Raw genomic sequence first — 19,975 nt, 5'->3', positions numbered from 1 at the left:
GAGGACGCCAGCAAGGTGGCGCCACCGAAACAGCTCGTCGCCAATAAGCAGAGTAAAAATAAAAGTACCAATAAAGTGAAAGTATACTAAAGTTATATAAAATAAATTGTGAAAAAACACATTACAAGAGGAATAAGCAATTCAAATTAGACGCAGTATTACGGTTAAAAAATTGATAGAAATAAAAAAAAGGAACTTCGCAAACGGGCTGGCGTGGGCGTTTCAGTAGTCTACTTACCCCCCTCATTTTGTCTTGAACATTTGTGAACCCACAACCGAGCAGCTGTGGAATTCGTTCCTTACCTATAACAAAAAAAAAAACAAAACAGAAACGGAAGTTTTTTTTTTATATAGCCTGCAGGTTTGAGACAGCCCTTGAAACAATAAAACTGCAACAAATCAGTCTCACGAAAAAGAAAAGTAACGAAGTTCAATAAATATTCGTCTCAGGAAAGCAGAATGATAATTTCCTCATTTTGTTTATTAAACCTCGCTCTCTTCTCAATATATTTAACAATACCGATTATGTCTAGTGTCGCGTGAATGGAGTATCGTAAAGAAACATGCCTCTTAATTCCTAAAAGGTAGCGATGAAAGAATGATTAAAATAATTATCTTAAAATGAAATTTTCCGCTTCTAAAATAAGCTAGAGCAGTGAAATACAAAATAACTACTAGTGATGCGCCAAATATATGACCAATGATACACAAGGTATGGGCTTAATGCAGAATAAAAAAAAAACACGTAGGTCTGTGAAGAAACTTTCTGAACTACGAAGGAAGATATGGGCAACTATTTTAGGGTCAACTCTTTGTGCATCGCATTGCGGCTTAGACAAGCAAACAATTACACTGAAGTTTAAGGTATACGTAATGCTATTTTTTAACATCTGGGGGAAGATAATATATATTAAAAAAAAATGAAAGCCGTTTTCAACTCCCTGTAACGCCGAATTAGAGCACAGCTCTTGAAAAGGAGGAGGGGAAGGTACGGAGAGGAGGCTATGCCCCTCCCCTCCTGCTCGCCGTCCATTTAGGGGAAATTTTTCCGCTTGATTTAGCGGGGAAATTTACCCATAATGCACCGCGCGGTTACGCCGACGGCGACGGCCTACGCCGCTCAAGCCGGAAACGGGCGCCTAAGAGCTGCGCTCTAACAATAAAGACGTTTACAACTTCCTGTAACGCCGAATTAGAGCGCAGCTCTTGAGGTGGAGGAGAAGGGGAGGGTGCTGAGGGGAGGGTATGACCCTCCTCCTCATCCGTATCCTCCCCTCCTCCTGTCCTTCTCCCTTCTCTCCTCCTCCTTATCCCTTTTCCTTACCTCTTTCCTTCTCCTCCCCTCCTCCCTACTCCTTCCCCTCCTTCCCTCCTCCTCCTCCCCTTCCCCACCACCTCCTCCTCCCTCATCCCCCTCCTCCTCCTCCCCGCCCGTTGCATCATGGGACGTTTCTCATAATGCAACACGTGACGTGATTTTGCATTAAGGGACATTTCCCATAATGCACCGCGCGGTTACGCCGACGGTGACGCCGACGCCGCTCAAGCCGGAAACGCGCGCCTAAGAGCTGCGCTCTAAAAAAGACTTTCAGATCAGTTCTGCTAAGGTGTGGAAATGAACTTTCGCCTTGCTGTGCCGGTCTCAGTCGTATTCTATAAAGACTTAGTTATGGCATACCGTAATGCAACGTGCACAGAAAGTTGATAATTATCTTTTTGGCGTCTTTCCACAAACAGCACAAAGTTTAAAAAGTGGTACTCGCTAATAGGAAAAAAAAAAAAAACAGAAAAAAACGTACAAGCAGAAAAATAGAAAAGTCAAGCAGTCGATCGCTCGTCGAAACGTGTTCATGTCAAAAAAATATATTTTGCAGATTAGACTAGCTTGTTATATTCGAGTTGCATTCTTGTAATTGGCCGCAAATCGAACAAAATCAAGGGATAAAAATAGAATTGAGAGCGACTGATCCGAGAGGAGGCGTGAAAGCAAACAGGGTTTAAAAGTGATGTGTCAACAGATGCGTGACAACCTTATGTAAAGACAATAAATCATATAAACGGCGTTTATTAAGCAAATAACATAATTCCAGTCCCTGAAGTAATCTGTCATAGCTGTAGCAACACTTGCCCCCAAAATATCTGTAGTAGATAATTCCTATAAACTGACTTTTAACACATTCAAAAGGGGTTGACGCGGTATGGTGAATACAATGGGCCTTTTCCGGGGTTTCCACGGCGCATGCGCGGCAGCAGCAGACAGGGGTCCGCCATTTTTGGTAGCGTGGTACGTCCGGCTCGGGGCTGCTGCAAGAATCAGCTCTGGTCGCGCGTTTCGAAGCTCTCCGACAGGACCTAATGCTGTTTTGTTGCTGGCTGCAGCAACGACAGCCAGCGTTGTCGCGGCTTAAGGTTTTTTGGGTTTCATTCTCTAGTAGCCTGCACTCGACGAAGCGGCAGCTCTGGATTCGGGCGATCCAGCGAAACAGCTCGTAAAGTCAGCCTTCAAAGCACTACCGCGTTTGCAGTTTCCACTTCAAGGAAGGTTCATGTTTTTGCTCCTTCATTTTTTATTTGTGTGTGAATACAAGTCAACAGATTGGTTAGGTGTGCTGTCGTGTCACTTATGTGCCACGCAGAGCGAGCGCCTCGGAGTTGGCGTTTCTGCGATGGTGCGTTTCACTGGCACGCTTTGTTTTTTACCAAAGGGACGGTCTCGCGTTGCTACGCGAACTGCCCGTCTGCTTTTTGGTTGTTGTCAACATTGGAATAACCCACAGTTTTCATATATTTATAAATCATTGAGGTAAAGTGGCTATGCTGCACAGTTTGTTGCTACGTGCTTACCCAGAAAGTGAAATGGGAGCAGATCTATCGCTACCACGACCGCATGTGCTGGTCCTGTGGTTAAATAAGAAAGAGGAAACAATCATCTTGATGTGTTGTCCTCGTGTATGTATCGAGTAAGCAAAAATTACGTTTGCAACATAGTCTACAGGCGCTAAACTAAAAATAAAAAAAATGAAAACAGGTGTGGCCGATTTTGTGTTTTTTTCTTGATGACTTACAGTCACACACAGCTGTAGCCTGAAGTGGGGTGACATAATGACGAGGCTCGCTCAGAAATCGGTGGCTGCACGTATACATTTTAAATATTTATTAAGGAAGTGTTTTAGTGATTAATTTGACCTTGTGAAATTTCAAAGTGGCTTTTTCCCAGTAAAAAACGAGAAAAACAAACTCGCGAGGGCCAGCGGCGCTCGCAAGCGACATTTAGTATAGACCCGTTGCTCTCGGGCAGGGGGCGCGAGCGCGTCCGCAAGACGCGACTATGTTACGCTGGCAGCACTATCCAGGCGGCGCTGTAACGTTCGATTTTGCACGTGCCACGTTCGAATGCAAGCATCTGTCAGCATCTGTAGACGCTCGGTAATAAAACGTCTAAAAAAGAAACTAAAAAAAAAAAAAAAAAATATGCAGCTTGCGGTTTCAGTGTCCCATCCAGCTTTATTATTTTATTGTGTTCTTTCATAGCTTCCGTGAGCCCGTATATACAGGGTGTCACAAAAGAAAATTTACGCGGTCTTTTTTACCGCAAAAATAAACTAGGCATCACCGAGCGCTCATTCTCCGCCCAAAGGTAGAGCTAGAGGTCACAACCAGATGCCAAAGTTTCAGCCCGATCCGATTACTTAACCAAAAGTTATAACTGATTTTCTGAAAATTTGAATGGGAAAATGGAGCCCATTTTTGCCCGTTTTCGGTTTCTGGTGCCATAGAGCCCCATGTGTTTGAAAACTCCGTCTGCCGCCATTTTCCCCTTGAACTTTTCAGAGAATCACTTATAACTTTTGATTAAGTTATCGGATCGGGCTGAAACTTTGGCATCTGGTTGTGACCTCTAGCTCTACCTTTGGGCAGAGAATGAGCGTTCGGCGATGCCTAGTTTATTTTTGCGGTAAAAAAGACCGTGTAAATTTTCTTTTGTGACACCCTGTATGTTTCAGTTTACGTGATAGAAGCTGAAGCTACTTGCAAAAACATGTTCCCCTGAACGATGCTCGCTCTGCACGAGCGCGCGTGCTTGGAAGGAACACTGCAAGCTCAGAGCTCGCTCTTGTAGCCTCTGCTTCGCTGGCACTTAGAATGGAGCGGAGTATAAAAAACTGTAGCCGGGAAGCGTAATGACGCCCGTTGTAAACGCGAGCCAAATATTCTATTTTGCTCGCTTGGAGCGCTGTTCAAAACTTGAGAGCTACGGGCCTATAGTCGGTGAACAAGTCTGCCGTTGACCTGGCCAAGTTTGTTGCTCTCATTTTATATAAGAAATGGAGCTACGCGTTGAAATTTCACAAGGTGAAATCCACCACTAAAATACACCTTTGATGAGAATTATATTGGTACGTTCAGGCGCAGGTGTTTTTCGGACGCTTTACAGTAAGCTTTCACATTTATGCGAATACATCTTTCCAATTGAAATTTTTGAGCAAATTAAACAAATAGCTTGCAATTAAAAAAAAGGCTTTCCTTAACTGTAACTTTGTTTCGAATATTTTCTGAATTTACTGCCGGTACTGTATATGACATGAATCCTAGTTTAATGTAACCGTTTGTACTTTCTCATAGGTCTAAGAGAGCTTCAACTGTGTCTTCAGTTACCACGGGCGCCACAGCAAAGTCAGTCGTCCATTCATTCAGAAAAAAAAAAAAAAAAAAATGTACAAACGGACGAAGTCGTCCGTAGTTAACGCATTAATTGAAAACAAATCTGCTCGTCGATTGTGTTGGATAGAGGAAGAACAAACGCTGAGCAGTGAGCGCATTTCCCGACCGCGTTCAGAGAGCCAACATAGCTTGGAGAGTGCAGAACCGGAAGCAAGGCATTCCATCAAAAACGCCTCTCCATCTTGCCGATAGATGGCGCCAAACATTTGCGGAAAATGCCCATTCCAAACGATACAAACAACAAAATATCAGCACGAAATTTGCAGGTGAAGAAAATTGCTGTGCAAAGGGAGATATGGCGCAAAGAGGCATCAGCGAGACCCTAAAATAATCAAGTACCCCCCCCCCCCTCCCTCCCTCCACGCTAAAAAAAAAAATCACCTTCTTCTTTTAATTGCGAAAATAAAATATGTATTGTCGAACGCCCATTGAACGCCCAAATGTAGCACAAGAGATCCGAATTAGACACGAAAGTTTCAGCACGAACTGAAATCGTATTTTTATCTCCATTAATGCAGCTTCTAATAACTTCAATGGCAAAATGGCGGCCGACGGAGGTCGGCCACCATTTTGCCATTGAAACTTCTAGAAAATCACATAACGTTTGAATTAGATAAAGGTTAGTGGTGAAACTTTGGCATCTGGTTTGTACTTCGAGCGCTACATCTAGGTGGAGAAGGAGCGTTCGACGGTGCGTAGATTATTTTTGAGATGAAAAAACAACAACAAAAGAACACGCAAATTGTTTTTTTTTGGGGGGGGGGGAAATCTTGTATTTATATACATAGTGATTAAAGTTCAATGCTGAGTTAACAAGACTTCCAGAGTTGCGAATTACATACACGCGGGCAACGACAGTGGAGTCCAAGGTGGAAGTAAACACAGATTAGCCACGCTTCCTGCTGAGCGACATTGTCTTTGTTTTCAGATCGTTCAGAACAAGAGAGCTACGAGTACACCACTTATGTACCCCTGTCGGACGAGAACGTTAAAAGCCTTTAGAGCTCCTTTAAAGGGTCAAGGAACCAGCGCACGGCGATAAGCGCGAAATCGTGAGCTGATTCGCCGGTTCTTAAGTAAGTTTGTTCTGAAGGACTTTAACGTGCCCGTCTGACAAGGGTTTTAGACGCTGTTAAAGCGTCTTCCAAGAGAAGCTCAGAAAGAAGGCGAATACAGCGAAAAAGCTTATAGTCATCCGAAAACGGCTGCATATAGTCTAAAAATTCCTGTCAGCTTTTCTGCAAAGCACTCTGAGAGCCGATCGCAGACATACGGAAATAGCTGGAGAAATAACGAGGCCGGAAATGCGTATAGTCTTGAAGATGAAGTCTGCTCTCTTACACTAAGCGTGACATGGCTATGCAGTGTCACGCCCAATGTAACATAGCAAACTCAACTTGGTATGTTCAACATTGTTTTCCATCAGGTCGTTCGCTGAGCTCGCTCATTCACAGTGATTGGCTCACCGGATGCTCTACGGTTTGGGAACCATGGGGTTCCCTCTATCCCTATCTAGGCCTAGCTTCACGCAGGCCGTGGGAGCCGTCGTCACCAATGGCGTCGGCCTCCCGGATACAAGGAACCACGAGGCCGAATTCCCCGAAGGGGCCGGCTCTCCCTTGCCCATTTGGGTAAATGTTGCCTTCGGCACACCCTTGGGAGTAACTATGGACGCGTCCCGTTTTCGAGTGACCTTCTACCGGCCTCCCCGGGCGCGTTCATTTCCAGCAGGCTACATAATCCGGCCACCACCTGATTAAGGCAGCGCCAACTTTATTCCTCTTTTGTTCCGCCTACGGGCGCAAGCGTGTGGCGCAAGCCCAATAAACACGTTTCTACGGTATCCCTGTGTCTGGTGTGGTCTCCCGTCCACCGGAGCCTAACGGCAGTCAACGGACGGTCCCGGCCGTAGCCGCCATGGCAGCGGACTACAGAGTGGCTGTTGCCTCACAGCGATCGGCAAGGTAAGTCGAAACCCATATTTTTGCAACCGACGAGTTACGGAGTGGGTCTTTTCCTCACTGAGGACTTTGGGGTAAATAAATATCCCACAACGGGTAAAATGACACACGGGCCCTTTTAGATTAAGTATAACTTATCTGGACATGTAGAATTAGGATTCGCGTTATTGAAGTCCAGGTGATAGTATCCAAGTCGCGGCGGTGTAACGCCGCGACTTGGGTGCTTCAACACCGGCAGCGGTGTATCGAAGACGGAGTGTCGTGTCACGACATCTCCACAACGTGACGTTGTGTGTAGACATACGAAGGATCCGAAGAGCTTAAATAAAAAGCTCGACACGAGTGCGGTGGCTACGGTGGACAGCTGACGCAAACCAGCGACATTGCTGTAAGGACAAAGTACTGAACTTCTTTTTTTATAAATAAAGTGATCCCTATAATCGAGAGAATTGTGGGAATAAAAAAACAGTTACTGTCAATTCATGACTTCAGTTGCAATGGTTTATATCACCCCGACAGCCAATCTCTTATTTTCAATACGTCTGTGACGTCACTTATTTTCACAACGTCAGAAATTCTGTCGCATTTAAAACAAGACCTTCATACCCAAAAATGGTTTGATCTTCCAGGCTTTAAGTCAAAATCTGTAAATTGCCACTTCTTTCCTATTAGTTTCTATTTTTATGGATGAAAAACCAGAAGGACATTTGCTTGTCATGTTCACTCCTTATGCATAAACGGCAAGGGAGGGCACTTCCCAGGACACTTAAAAGGTGGGACTCAAAATGTAACCGTAACCGGGCAACCGTAATTCGAACGGAACCGATATTTTCAATTGACATCAACGGTAACCGAGACCGTTTGAAATAAACTAGTAATTCATATATTAACATAGTTTGTCAAAGTTTTAATAACAAACTGAAACCTCTAGCTGGGTCTTCAACTGACATTGGTATTCGTAAACGCCGAGGGCGTCGGCAAGTAGAGCTTCCTGTTATATATAAAAGTTAAAGTTGAATAAATTGTATGCCTTTTCGTTTGGTCTTTTCCAAAGTATCAACTTGTAGGCTACCACATGCACACTAGCGGGAGGATCCCACTTTGGACGGTCCTCGGAAATCAGTTTCTCTACGTGCCATGCTGGCATTTACTACAGAAGTGACCAAATGTGGTGCGTTCATTAATTGATAGTATGAATATATGAAACATTCGGAGTCAGAATAATCAAAATAAAAGAGGGTTTTTCTATGGAACAGTTACCGCGAAGCCTTATTTTTCAAAAATCCTCAAACAATCGTTCTGGTCTATTGTGGCACTTAGTACGACTGAGAAATCGATGAAATCGAAAAAAAAAATTACAATAGGCTTACCTATTCGTCACTTCATTCGGCCGAAATAAGCGCCAGAGTGCCACAAAATATTATGTAAATGTACATGTAAAGTATAGAAAAAAGCAGTTCTTGATTTTTTGCGATGTACTCAAGTAGGTCAACCTATAATTTTAGTGAAAGCATACACCACCTTCAGGCACCTCTGTAGCAAATCCTAGCGCGGTACATTAAGAACCCAATTCATTCGGACTGTCCAAAGTGGGATCGAAGCGCTAGTGTACACAGACATCTACACGTTACCCCAAAAAGTAACTATATACCGGTACTCGTTACTTGCCCCAAAAGTAACTAAATACTCGTTACTCGTTACCGATTTTCATCAGGAACGCTTTACTTTACCTCAAATGTAAGGAGTTACTATGCTCGTTACTTTGAAAACAAAATACACAACTGCTTTTGTGCTATGGTTTAGTGTTTCTTTAAAGATGTTGCTGCATATAAGCAGTAGCTGCCTCTCCACGTATTCATCAGTTGTGTTTCCCCGCTTCCTTGAGAATACATCTCCGGCGACGCTAATGAGTCGTTCTACTGACGCTCTCGAAGGCACGGCAGTGTTGTGCTTCAGGATGAGCTGGTGAATCTGGGATTCCCCGATCTATTTTGTTCGCTGTGTTTGGAAAGTTTGAAGTTGAGGATGGGTTCTGTGTTTTCCCGTGTTGGCAACCTAAAGGGTTTACCTTCAATCTGTACACGATTCTAAAAGGTTCAACTTACGAAACCTGTTGTGTTCGTCGGGCGAAGGACATTCCCAGCTGTAAAGTTGGACTGACATTTTCAGCGATAAGCGTTCCTACACTGTTTAGTTTTTTTTCTTTCGGGTTGCCAATCTACTTTTGTCGCAATAGACGCATACTGGGGTTAGAATCAAAACGCGGCTGTATAAACAATGTTGTACACAATACTCCACAAAAATAACGAAATACCGTTACTCATTACTTTGCCTGAAATACTCGTTACTTACTCGTTACCGGAAAACGTAATCAGGTAGAACTAACTCGCTACTAGTAACGCGTTACGTACATACATGTCTGGTCTACACGCTGTATAATTTTGAAATGTTAGGTCAACGTCGACTTCCCAACTCCCAAGGTTCCCGACGCAAACTATAAAAGAACGAGGTAAATTAATCTTTTCGCAGGTCCGGTGGACAATAAATGTGGCATTAGGTATCACTTTAGCAAAAATAACTCCTTGAAATAAAACGAAACATAATTAAAATTATAATATTAAATATTTAAACATTTTATCGTTACCAGGCCCCGTCGGGTTACACGTCCACACATGTGCACGCCACGTTTACGCGTTAAAATAAAATCTAGTATGGAAAGAAATCTTTGAAGCGCGCCGTTTAACTTTGAGGACGCTGCTCTCTAGATCTGTGGCGCCATCTCAGGGAACCTCGGCAAAATATTATTGAAAACCACGTGAGAAGATGGACGCCTCGACGTTCTATTGCGGGGCGAGTAAGTGACTCCTCTTTAATCCGTTTGCATTTGTACCCACATTACAGAGAAAGGCTGACGGCATCCGTCTATGGACAAAACAGTGGAACGGGAAGCGCGCCGCGTCGAGAAGAGAAAAGCAGTGAAGGACAAAAGCGAGAGGGAGGCGACGTCACGGGGTGGAAGCCAATGCGCGCGGATGCTGGGGCCTGTCTGAACTTGCAGATGTGCGGAACGCGTATGCCTTGGTTTGTGCTACAAAATGGAGTGTAAATCACATGTACTAGCGCTGGTCCAAGTAGAAGGCAAACAAATCACAGGAAGATCCCTTTGTGGATCCTTAGGGAATGTGTTAGCATGACCCTTGAGACACGCCACACACGTCCCCCTTTGGGAAACGCTAGCACTGACCTCGTAACAAAACCAAAAAGAGGCAGCAAAAAATAGAGGAAGCAAAAAAGTAAGCCAAAACAGAAAAGTGAAGGAGTCAGAGTTAGCGCTTTCCAAAAGGGGACGCGTGTTACGTTTCCCAAGAGTCATGCTAACGGATTCCCTAAGGATTAACCAATAGATCTTCCTCTATGTTTTTTTGCGGTCTTAATTTATAACGTGGCATGCCTTTTACAACCTAAAAAGTAGTTGTATTTAAGATACACTGGACATGCTATGCTGATTTTAGTTGTCGCAGTTGGAGTAAAAGCACTTGACAGGGCTATTGTAGTTTTGTGCCCAGAATAGAGCACTGCACAGGCCTACTTTTTTAGGCCAGGCCCGGCCTGGGCCTGGTGGCTCTTAGTCTTACCCGGCCAGGACACGGACCGATGGGATGCCTACCTTATCAGGCCTGGCCAGGGCCCGGCCGGGTGAGAGGCCCCCCAATGCGTGCACGTCGTCTCTTAAATTCAAAGCTGCCCTGGGAAGGTGTCGGTACATTTGATTGGTTTAGCCTAATTTGCATGAAAGACGCTGTCATATCACAGTCACGAGGAAAACTTGCGAAAACTTACACAAACATAGCTTATATTTAGTAGCCAGAGGGCTATTTCTGTTTTTGTCCAAAAGTTCTAAAAGGAAAGGGAAAGACAATCGTACTATCCAAGGTCCCCTGTTGCAGGATTGCCCTCGCCTTGTCTTTTAGAATTAATTAGCTATATGTAGCGTTAATCAGTGAATCACCTACTCACTTTCTTAGAAAAACGGGTACCCTTAAACAGTTTTTTTCTTTAACTTTGGGACCCTCGCCTGAATATAGTTTGTATTTTTACTAAAACCATCTGTACCAAAAACTCTTTGACTTTGATTTTTTTTGCCTGCTGGCAGCTGTCCCTCTATGCTAATGGAATCCCCAGGATTGTTCTCCATATCTTATTGTTGGGTTTTTTAGTCCAAGACAGCTTTGTGTGTATTTAATATTTTTTTAGCATCGACGTAGCGAGTTCGCACTTCGGCATTTTCGTTTTTTTCAAAGGTAAATGATCAAGGCGTGTGCATTTTTTTCTCAAGGTTTTCAGAAAGTGTTCTACACCAATGCCCGAGCCAGGCTCGGGCATGGAAACAACCCGTGCTACCCGGCCCAGGCCCGGCCCGAGCCCGGCCGGTCCCGGGCCGGGAACAATTTGTGCTACCCGTCCCGGGCCCGACCCGCGCGCCGGGCCAGACCTGGGTGTTCGGGTTGGCCCGGCACCGAGCAAAGATCTAGTCCACATTAGTAGACAAGGCGCCTGAACGCAGTCTTTCGGACAAGGGCCGGTTCTTCGGGAGTCGAGTATTATCTCCCGAGAAAAACGAGTCTAAATTGCTTAGTGATTTTCTACAGGTGTCCAGAATCATGCAGTTGCGAGAGAAAAACTGGATAATGCCCCCTTTCCCTCCCGCCAGCCCGGGGTTTGAGTTCTTTTCTTTTTTTGTGTTTCCTCTCCGGAGTTTGCGGCCTTTATTAAGCGTGTTTACTTATCTCTTTCTGGCATAATTTTACTACTTTGGCACGAAAGAAAAAATAAATAAAGGGGAAGAGGTGTTTTTGGGCCCACCATCTAAATAATTACCTTCTTTGTTTCACAATCGAGCTAGCCTATATTTTTTCTACAGCTTAGGCGCCTTGTTCAGAAAAATACGTGGCGGGGTACTCGGGAGGCACTGATTTGTAGAAGCTACTCTGCAGAGGAACGGAAAAGAGCTTCTGCACGAAGCGCTGCAGTTCAGGCAGCCTGGGCCCATGGGGCCTCGAAACAGAGAACCTTCATGCAAGGTGCTCTTGAACTCATTGTACTCATCGAAAGTTCCAGTAAACTTTTTGTTTTTGAATTGAACAGGAGCTTTGTTGGCCGTCCCTCTCCCGAGTTATCGCCACCGACGAACAGCCCTCAAACATACAGTAACGATCCACGGTCCCGCGGCCCCCGACGGGAGACACCTCAAGGTGCCCATGGAGGTCCGGGAAAACAACCTATGACTACTTGTAGTATACCTATTCCGTGCACTTTAAATAAACTTAACATGAAATTAAGGAGAGCTTAATGGACATTTATAGTATACTTACAGTACCATACTAGAAGCATGCTTCAATAGTCAGATTTCAACCACAAAGATAGTAGTCTAATTACCATTCAAGTCTGTCCAAGTACTTGCACAAGTGTTGTATTTACAAGTGTACTTTAGCACAGCGTACGAGTACACATTTGTGTACACTTCAAGTACACTTTCAGTAGGCTGCCCTTCTCAAGGTATACCTTTAGCATACCAAATATACTTTTAGGGTATTGCTTTTTACCAATAGTCTCTATTTATTCTACCTGTCCTTTCTCGGCTGGCGGTGCTATCATTTCCAATTCAGCTGGTGTGAGGATCAGGTGCTGCACAGGCGATGGAAAATGGCCTATGGCGTCTGTCATGGCAGGCACCGGGGTCAAGCTACACTCGACTTAGTTTTAGCATAACCTGGCCAGCACCAGATGCTACGGGGCCAGTGAGTACGAAAACCGCAGCGAGGAATCAGAAAATACACCGCAGGAGGCGACTCCAGTGTGTTGTCCTCCTCATGCTCGTATTGGCTCACATGGGGCCATAATGCTTATCTCTAGCCCAATGCCAAGGTTATACGGGTGGCTTTAGTACCCAGAGCTAGTTGCTAGTCTGGTAAGAGACGTTACAAGCTGTTCAAAGTGAACCCCACTCGTGACTTCAAGTAGAAATAAACGTCGTCGACGCCATTCTGATTCCAGATTAACGGCAAGCTAACAAAACTGAAAAACGCCTAGCCGGAGTGATCAGAGCGATAGGGGGTCAGTGGGTTCGTTCCTGATGTTTCAGGGAAACTGCCGACTTTCTTTGGAGGCGACAAACGTTGTCGACACGCTCTTGGTGGTGGCTGAATACTATGTACGAAGTTCTTTGTCAATGATTTCTAGCGTTCTGCATTCTATATCATATTTTATGCGATAAAATCCTTCAATTGTACTACTTCTAGACTAGCAATAAAGATAATGTAATAAAAAGTCCCTAGAACAGCGAACTGGTAATCGGAATGTTTAAGAAAAAGCCCCCGCACCACCGAGAGGCTGATCATTTGTTTTTTCTGTGGAAGACTATGGTTGCAACGTATTGTACTGTATGCAGTATATTCGTCCGTAACAAAAGAAAAACAAGAAATAGAAAATAATAATGGTTACGAAATTTTTAGAAGTAAAAATATTTGGGGCTGCTACTCAATCAGGAGGGGTGAACACATTTTCAAATTCTTAAGACTCTGATCCGCCACGGTTAATTTTGCCTCGCCGACCCATTGTCAGATTTCACGGCTACTTGAAACCAATTATTATGAATGAAGTATTTTATTTATTTTATTTATTTATACATACTGCAGCCCCACTGGGGCTATGGCAGGAGTGGGAGGTAAACACAGACGGTCCGGACATCACTGTGGACCACTGTCAACGGCACACAGAAATTCATCTGGTTGTAGTGATCGGATGTTTCCTGGTAATAAATTCCAGCGTTCAATGGTGTGAGGAAAAAAACTGTATTTAAACATATCAGTACGAGGATGAAAAGGTAAAATGTTTAATTCATGGTGGCTCCTAGTTGCAGTTGGCTCGAGAAACTTTATGTAGTTATGTAACGAGTCAAAACGTGATGAGTTAACCATGAAATACAGAGACTTTAGGCGCTCGATACCACGACGCTCAGAAAGAAATCTTAGACCTAACACGGAAAGATTAGAAGAAGGAGAAAAGTTTCTGTCATACCGACGACAAATAAAACGTACCGATTTCTTTTGTACTGATTCGACCTTTTTTATATCGGACTCTTTGTAGGGAAACCAAATAATAGAACCATATTCGAGGATTGGGCGAATCAAAGTTTTATAAGTTAAAAGCTTAGTATCTTGTGGTGCCACACGTAAGGTACGCCGCAGGTATCCAAGTCTTTTAAGAGATTTGTTACATGTCGTATCAATGTGCTTAGACCAAGATAAATCAGGCGTGAAAAGGAGGCCAAGATATTTATATTCAAAAACTCTTTCTAGGCATAACCCGTCAAATGAATAATTAAACACAGAAGGTGATGAACGCCTAGAAAAGGTCATAAAAACCGTTTTACTAAAATTCAGGTTCATTTGCCAGGTTTTACACCACGTACAAAAATTCACGAAAGAATTGTTAAGAGTTATATGGTCATCTGAGGAGTTTATCACATGATATAGTACGCAGTCGTCAGCGTAAAGTCGGACCTTAGTGGAAATACAGCGTGGCAAATCATTGATATATAACAAGAAAAGTAGCGGTCCAAGAACTGACCCTTGTGGAACACCTGATGATACGTCAACTGTACTAGACTTGGATGAGTTAAAGTAGACAAACTGAGACCGTTGGGAAAGAAAACTGGATATCCAGTTCACAAGGTGATGATTATTTAGAATTAGGTTAAGCTTGTGTAGGAGTTTAGAATGAGGAACGGTGTCGAAAGCCTTTGACAAATCTATAAATATCGCATCAACTTGGTTACGGATGTCAAGAGACAGACCGATATCATGAACAAACTCTGTTAGTTGTGTCATAGTACTATAACCGCGTCGAAAACCATGTTGGAAATCGCATAAAATATTGTTAGTATCGAGAAACTCTATTACATGCCTGTAGACTATATGTTCCAATAATTTGCATGAATGTGACGTTATAGAAATTGAAGGAAATGATCTTTCCTTCAATAAAATAAACCCTTGAGAAGAAAGATGATCTAAAGTTAGAGAGTAATATCGTTCCTAGTAACCTCCAAAATTCTAACATATATATTTCACTACTTCTTTTTTCCCGAACCGATAAAAACTAGCTTTGAGGAAAGCATTTACCGGTAACAGATATATGAAACCAGAAACCGCAGAAATCGGAACTAAACCGATTTCATTCATATAATGGTAACCATAACCGTAACCGAACCGTTATTATTTTCGGTTTGAGTCCCTGCTTAAAAGACAGTAAAATATTTCAGGCGTCAATCTGAAACGGACAGAATACATGTCCCACAGGAAAGGGACCTATAACGCTTTTGGGCATAAAATCGTGGCCTAAAGGCTAAACTAAAGTGGCTAAAAAGAATGGATATTCCGTGGCTATGCTTGTTGTCTATTTTTTGTTTTTCTTTTTATTCGCTCTTATGGACGACTCGGGTTACGAACGATTTTTATTATGGGGAACAGAGGCGTCCATTTTAACGAGACATGACTGTATAGAAATTACAGTTTATTTTCACAAAAAAAAAAAATATTTTTACAGAACTAAAATATACTTACTGGATTCATTAGTATCGAGTGAGTCATTCATTTCTTGTTTATATATCTCACTTTTGTTATTTACTTTACACGTCATGTTTTGGCACACTCCAGAGAGAATAATGAAAGTTGAACCTGATGTTCCAGATTCCACCTGGAAGGAGAGATATTTCAAACTCCCGCAAGAGTTTTCGGGAATACACATGAACAATTGTGTTAGCGTTGCCATTAGTGGAGCGGTTAAACAATTTATTAAATAAGCACGCGAAATTAATTAAAACAAATACACTTAATAACACTTTTTCGATCGACTTACAACACATTTGTCGCCATCCTTTGGTTCTTCCCCGCTGCACCCTTTTCCACAATGTGGTTTCAGCTTAATTGTACTGTCCTGTAGATCAAGAAATACAAACTCCTGTCAAGAATATTCTGACAATTGTTAATTTTTTACCTAATAGCACATAAATAATTCCCACGTTTAAAAAAAAATTAACATTGAAATTTTAATATATCTGACCTTACTGAAACTGCTATCGTCTTTAAATAACAGTTAAAGGGCACTCTGGAGATTGCTTCATGGTCCTCGATTTGCCTGAAACTTTGCTAAACATAGCGACGAACATCGCTGTAATAGTATCCCAAAGATTGGATTGAACTATTTGTTTCTTTCTTTTGCGAAGTTATTGAATTTACAATTTTAGTCCTCACCGTTTTTCAAGCTTAAAGTCTCTACTGGGAAGAATGAAAAAGTGACGCCAGTGGAAGGCATGGGTTCACTTTGTGAAGTAGATTTGGTTCCCAACTGTTTAGAACCAGTTTTATGGTGTGAAATGAATTCTGTGCAAGCTTGTTGTAATACCCGGGCGCAAGCACGGAGCAAAATTTTGCTTTTTCGTCTGTTTGCTTGACTGGCAAGCCCGTCTTCCACTGACGTCTCAGTACTGAAAAGTCCGGGTATATATGAATGCTGGTTTTGACATCATTTTAATTTTCCGATTTAATAACTATTATGAATTTCGCGATACTAAATAACATACCGGAAAGGGTAAACGGCGGAGATTACGAAAATATAGTTTGTTTGGGTAGCACAAAAGAGCGCCGGAGTACCCTTTAACATTTCGTAAAACCTTTCTCTTCTATCAAACAACAACAACAGCTACAACATAGAACTAAAATAAAAATGATTCCAATGTCTGTATGGGAAGGCCATGTATTTTAGAATGTAAAACTGAAATGGATGTGTGTCGCTTTATCGATCCTACCAACGCTGAACTCCCAGAAACATTTTAAGCGCCAGACGTACGTAGTCTTGGGTAAGTTACTTTAAAAAGTAACTTGCTAAAGTTACATTTACTTTCAGAAAAAAGTAGCAAAGTTACCGTTACAGCTATTGCAACAAAAAAGTAACTCGTTACAGTTAGTTACTTTTAAAAGGTAACGATATTACTTTTCAGTTACTTTTCTTTGACACGAAAAATTTAGGAAAAATTAGAAAACCTCATAACCAAGCTTTATAGCATAAAATTAAAAGGTACGCTTTTTACTTCATATTGTAACTTAGCAGCAGTTGTTTCTCGAAATTAGTGTCTAAAAGTTTCCCTTGTTTGATGGCGAACACGTCGCCGCCCCCTGCTGAACAGACCCCGAACAACCAGAGCAACAAGCAAACCCTGCGCAAACAGCAGTAGATTTTGCCTCGACTGCTGACACCAAGCCGGAGTAGTGGCGCAAATTAAAATACGAAACATTCGGAGTGGCCTTCGTGTGTATTGTTTTTTTACGGTTGATCCACTTGATTAAAAAGCGTTTGCGCAGAAAAACGAACATCCTCAACATAGATAGTTTTTAAGGTACTATAAGATTAAATGTTCAGTCACAAAGTACAAGGGCGAGCGTAAAGATAACTAAATTTTTTTTATCGCATCTACACCTGACTATATTCGGGTTGTGACTGGTGAGAAAGAACCTATTTACAACTTGTGCAAGGTCAACTTGACACTCGAAACGTCGGAACAGATAATTGGGAAATTGCAAGAAATACCTAGATTGTACTAGTTCTATTACATGTTATTCATAAAAAAAACTGGAAAGTAACGACAAAAGTAACGTTGTTACTTTTCTTGTTAACTAAAAAGTAATAGAAGTACAGTTACAAGTTACATTTTTAAAAAGTAACTCGTGACAGTTACAAGTTACGTAAAAAGTAACGAACTTACAGTGACGCCTTACTAGTAACGCGTTACCACCTAGGACTGGACGTATGTCACAAAAATTATTTTTCGCGAACAAAATATTGTCAAATTTACATAGTGATACAAATTGTTTAGTGAAAATCGATTATCTAAACTTGCTTCTATTTTGGTGCGTTTTATTCGCAACAGGCAGAAGAAGCGCTAAGCAATACTAAAGATGCGTCTCAATACCTAAATATTGCGCTGTTTTCATTGGCAAGGTTTTTGTTTTTGCATCAGTAAGTTATCTATGCATTTGATTATTTTGTGGAAAGGGAAGGAGCGGGAGGCTAGTGTTTCCTTAACTCATTTTTACGTTTATTTTGCAGATCACTGTGTGGTGCCGCCACACCAAAACTAGGAAAAAAACAACGAAAGCTCAGTATTTGAAGGATCTTAAAAAGTGTAACACATATTTTTTTGGCTGCGTAACTGAGGCATCAACGCACACCCACAAGATCCGTATCATTCCCACTCACCGTACAGCAGCTAGATACATCTTTTTCGAATGAGAATACCCGCTCGTATGCAAACGAATTTTAAAATTGTTCCCAGAATATTGCTAAGCAAAATGAATTTCTAAAGTCTGATAGTTTTTTTTTTTTTACTGCAGGCTATTTTTGATTGGAGGCTGTTAGCTGTGAAAAACATGTCGGGAAACCTTATTCATTTGCTAATAAGCGCGTCAAACTAGTTTTGCAACAGCCTCCGTGATCGATAGAGCTATCCAAAAAGAGTCACCTGTTTAATTCGAGTTCCCTTTCTCTACATAATCTTTGCCGGATACGTCATGTACGTACCAAGCATGCCTCTACCTCCAGCATTAAAATGATTCCTCAACTAGGGGCGTTATGTTGCACGTTATTTGTCTCCGAGATTATTCAAAACTATTATATGGGCTCGATAGCACTTGGCTTAAATTGCAATGAGGTATTTGAATTGATGACAACTATAATACATTTTTATACATCGTACTATATGCATTGTTAAGGAGTTAAACATAGTTATTTCTAGTTTATATTCGCAATAATGTATGGAATACGTACCCCACTGCCAAATGTGTGGCCCGTTATGCATGCCATAGTTACCCCAAGTTCTGGTGGCCGAGGAAAGAAGGGTGCTGCGCGCAAGGAGTAACAACAATTAGCCATACACTGTAAGAAATACCTTTATGTGAGACATGTACTGAGTTCTTGTGTTTTCACGTTAAATTGTGCGAATGTGCTCTATATTTTGTAATATAGACCGCGACACTTTTAGTAGGGAGGGAGCATGGCTTCTTAGAGTCGCGCCTCTTGCTTGGTGATTCATGGGCCGGAATTATTTTCTGCTGATACCACAATTTTTTTCGCATCAAGCAGATAATGTAATGGTCGACACTTGCAACATCCTGCGTTTTTTAAGCTGTCAGTGAATACGGTGGCTTTTAAGCAGGGTTGGGTAGTATCGCGACACAAATGTATCGCGATAGTATTTCAGAAATACATTTCGTATCTGTATTTCTGTATCGCGATACTTTTTTTGCACTAGTATCTGTATTCCTGTGTCAAAATACATTTGGAATGTTTCTATGGATCGCGATATAATCAGGATGAAATGTATTTCGTTACATTTCTTGAGAAATACTCCCCCCCCCCCCCCGAAAAAAACAAGAAAAAAGAAAAACAAGGGCGAACGCATTTCTTTTTTTAATTTTTTTTACTTCTGAGGGCACCCAAATCAAGGAAATGCTGGGGCATTGTTACTATGCTGATCAAGGTTCCGTTTGATTCTGCAAACTATTTTTTTATGTGTCCTCTTCTCTCTTCTGAGAAGTGTTGCGTAGTCGGAAACTCGAACCAAGTGGCATGCCAGGAGTGGAGTCAGAGTATCTTCAGCCGCAGGTCCTTAGGTAGGGATTTCTTGAGTCATTGTTTGCTGGCATCCAATGCCCGCTGCTAACCGTCTCTCTTGCCTTAGCATACAGAGTACACACAGCCGGCAAAGCTGAGTCACATTCCGTTGCAGCACGAGCCTGGCGGTGGTTGACTTTAAGTAGCAGGAAGACTCACGCCGTGAACTTCAACACATATTCGAATGAATCTTGGGCTGTCCCCGTAACATTGCACGGCTCAAGGGTACGTCATCAGCCGACGTGAACGTGACCTGCTGCTCTGGTGATCCGAAACCCAGAAGGAGACCAGAAGTGACCTCGCTGTGCCATCCCAGACTACGTTCCCGCGACTCGTCTCGAGACCGCCGTTTCTCGGACAGCTCGCACCTGTGCCGGCAATATCAGCTCGCAATCCACGAGGTCACTGTTTGGATAATGCTAGGCAAAACTTGAGGACTGCAATCCGTGCGTCGGTGGTGGAGGGTCGGTAGTAAGGACCTTCAGAACAGGGATGCTACCGTATCGTTTTTTCAACCATAACAGAAGATAAGACATGTACTCCAGAATGCTTCAGGTGGTCCACTA

General features: G+C 42.5%; 1 protein-coding gene across 1 annotated transcript in view; it reads right to left on the bottom strand.

The window, feature by feature from the left end:
• Positions 1-19,975, bottom strand: part of LOC120838229 — a 45,630-nt gene that overhangs the window by 16,547 nt on the left and 9,108 nt on the right. The window contains exons 3-6 of the mRNA XM_040208057.1: positions 18,564-18,637; positions 15,600-15,677; positions 15,305-15,437; positions 239-303 (exon numbers count right to left, since the gene is read on the bottom strand). Coding sequence (XP_040063991.1) covers positions 239-303; positions 15,305-15,437; positions 15,600-15,677; positions 18,564-18,637 — 350 coding nt within the window. The remainder of the gene's footprint in view (positions 1-238; positions 304-15,304; positions 15,438-15,599; positions 15,678-18,563; positions 18,638-19,975) is intronic.

This window comes from Ixodes scapularis, unplaced genomic scaffold, assembly GCF_016920785.2.
Source record: "Ixodes scapularis isolate PalLabHiFi unplaced genomic scaffold, ASM1692078v2 PGA_scaffold1__304_contigs__length_218370807, whole genome shotgun sequence".
Taxonomy (NCBI): Eukaryota; Metazoa; Arthropoda; class Arachnida; order Ixodida; family Ixodidae; genus Ixodes; species Ixodes scapularis.
Note: the sequence above shows the minus strand (reverse complement) of the source record. Positions and strands in the feature narration are given on the sequence as shown.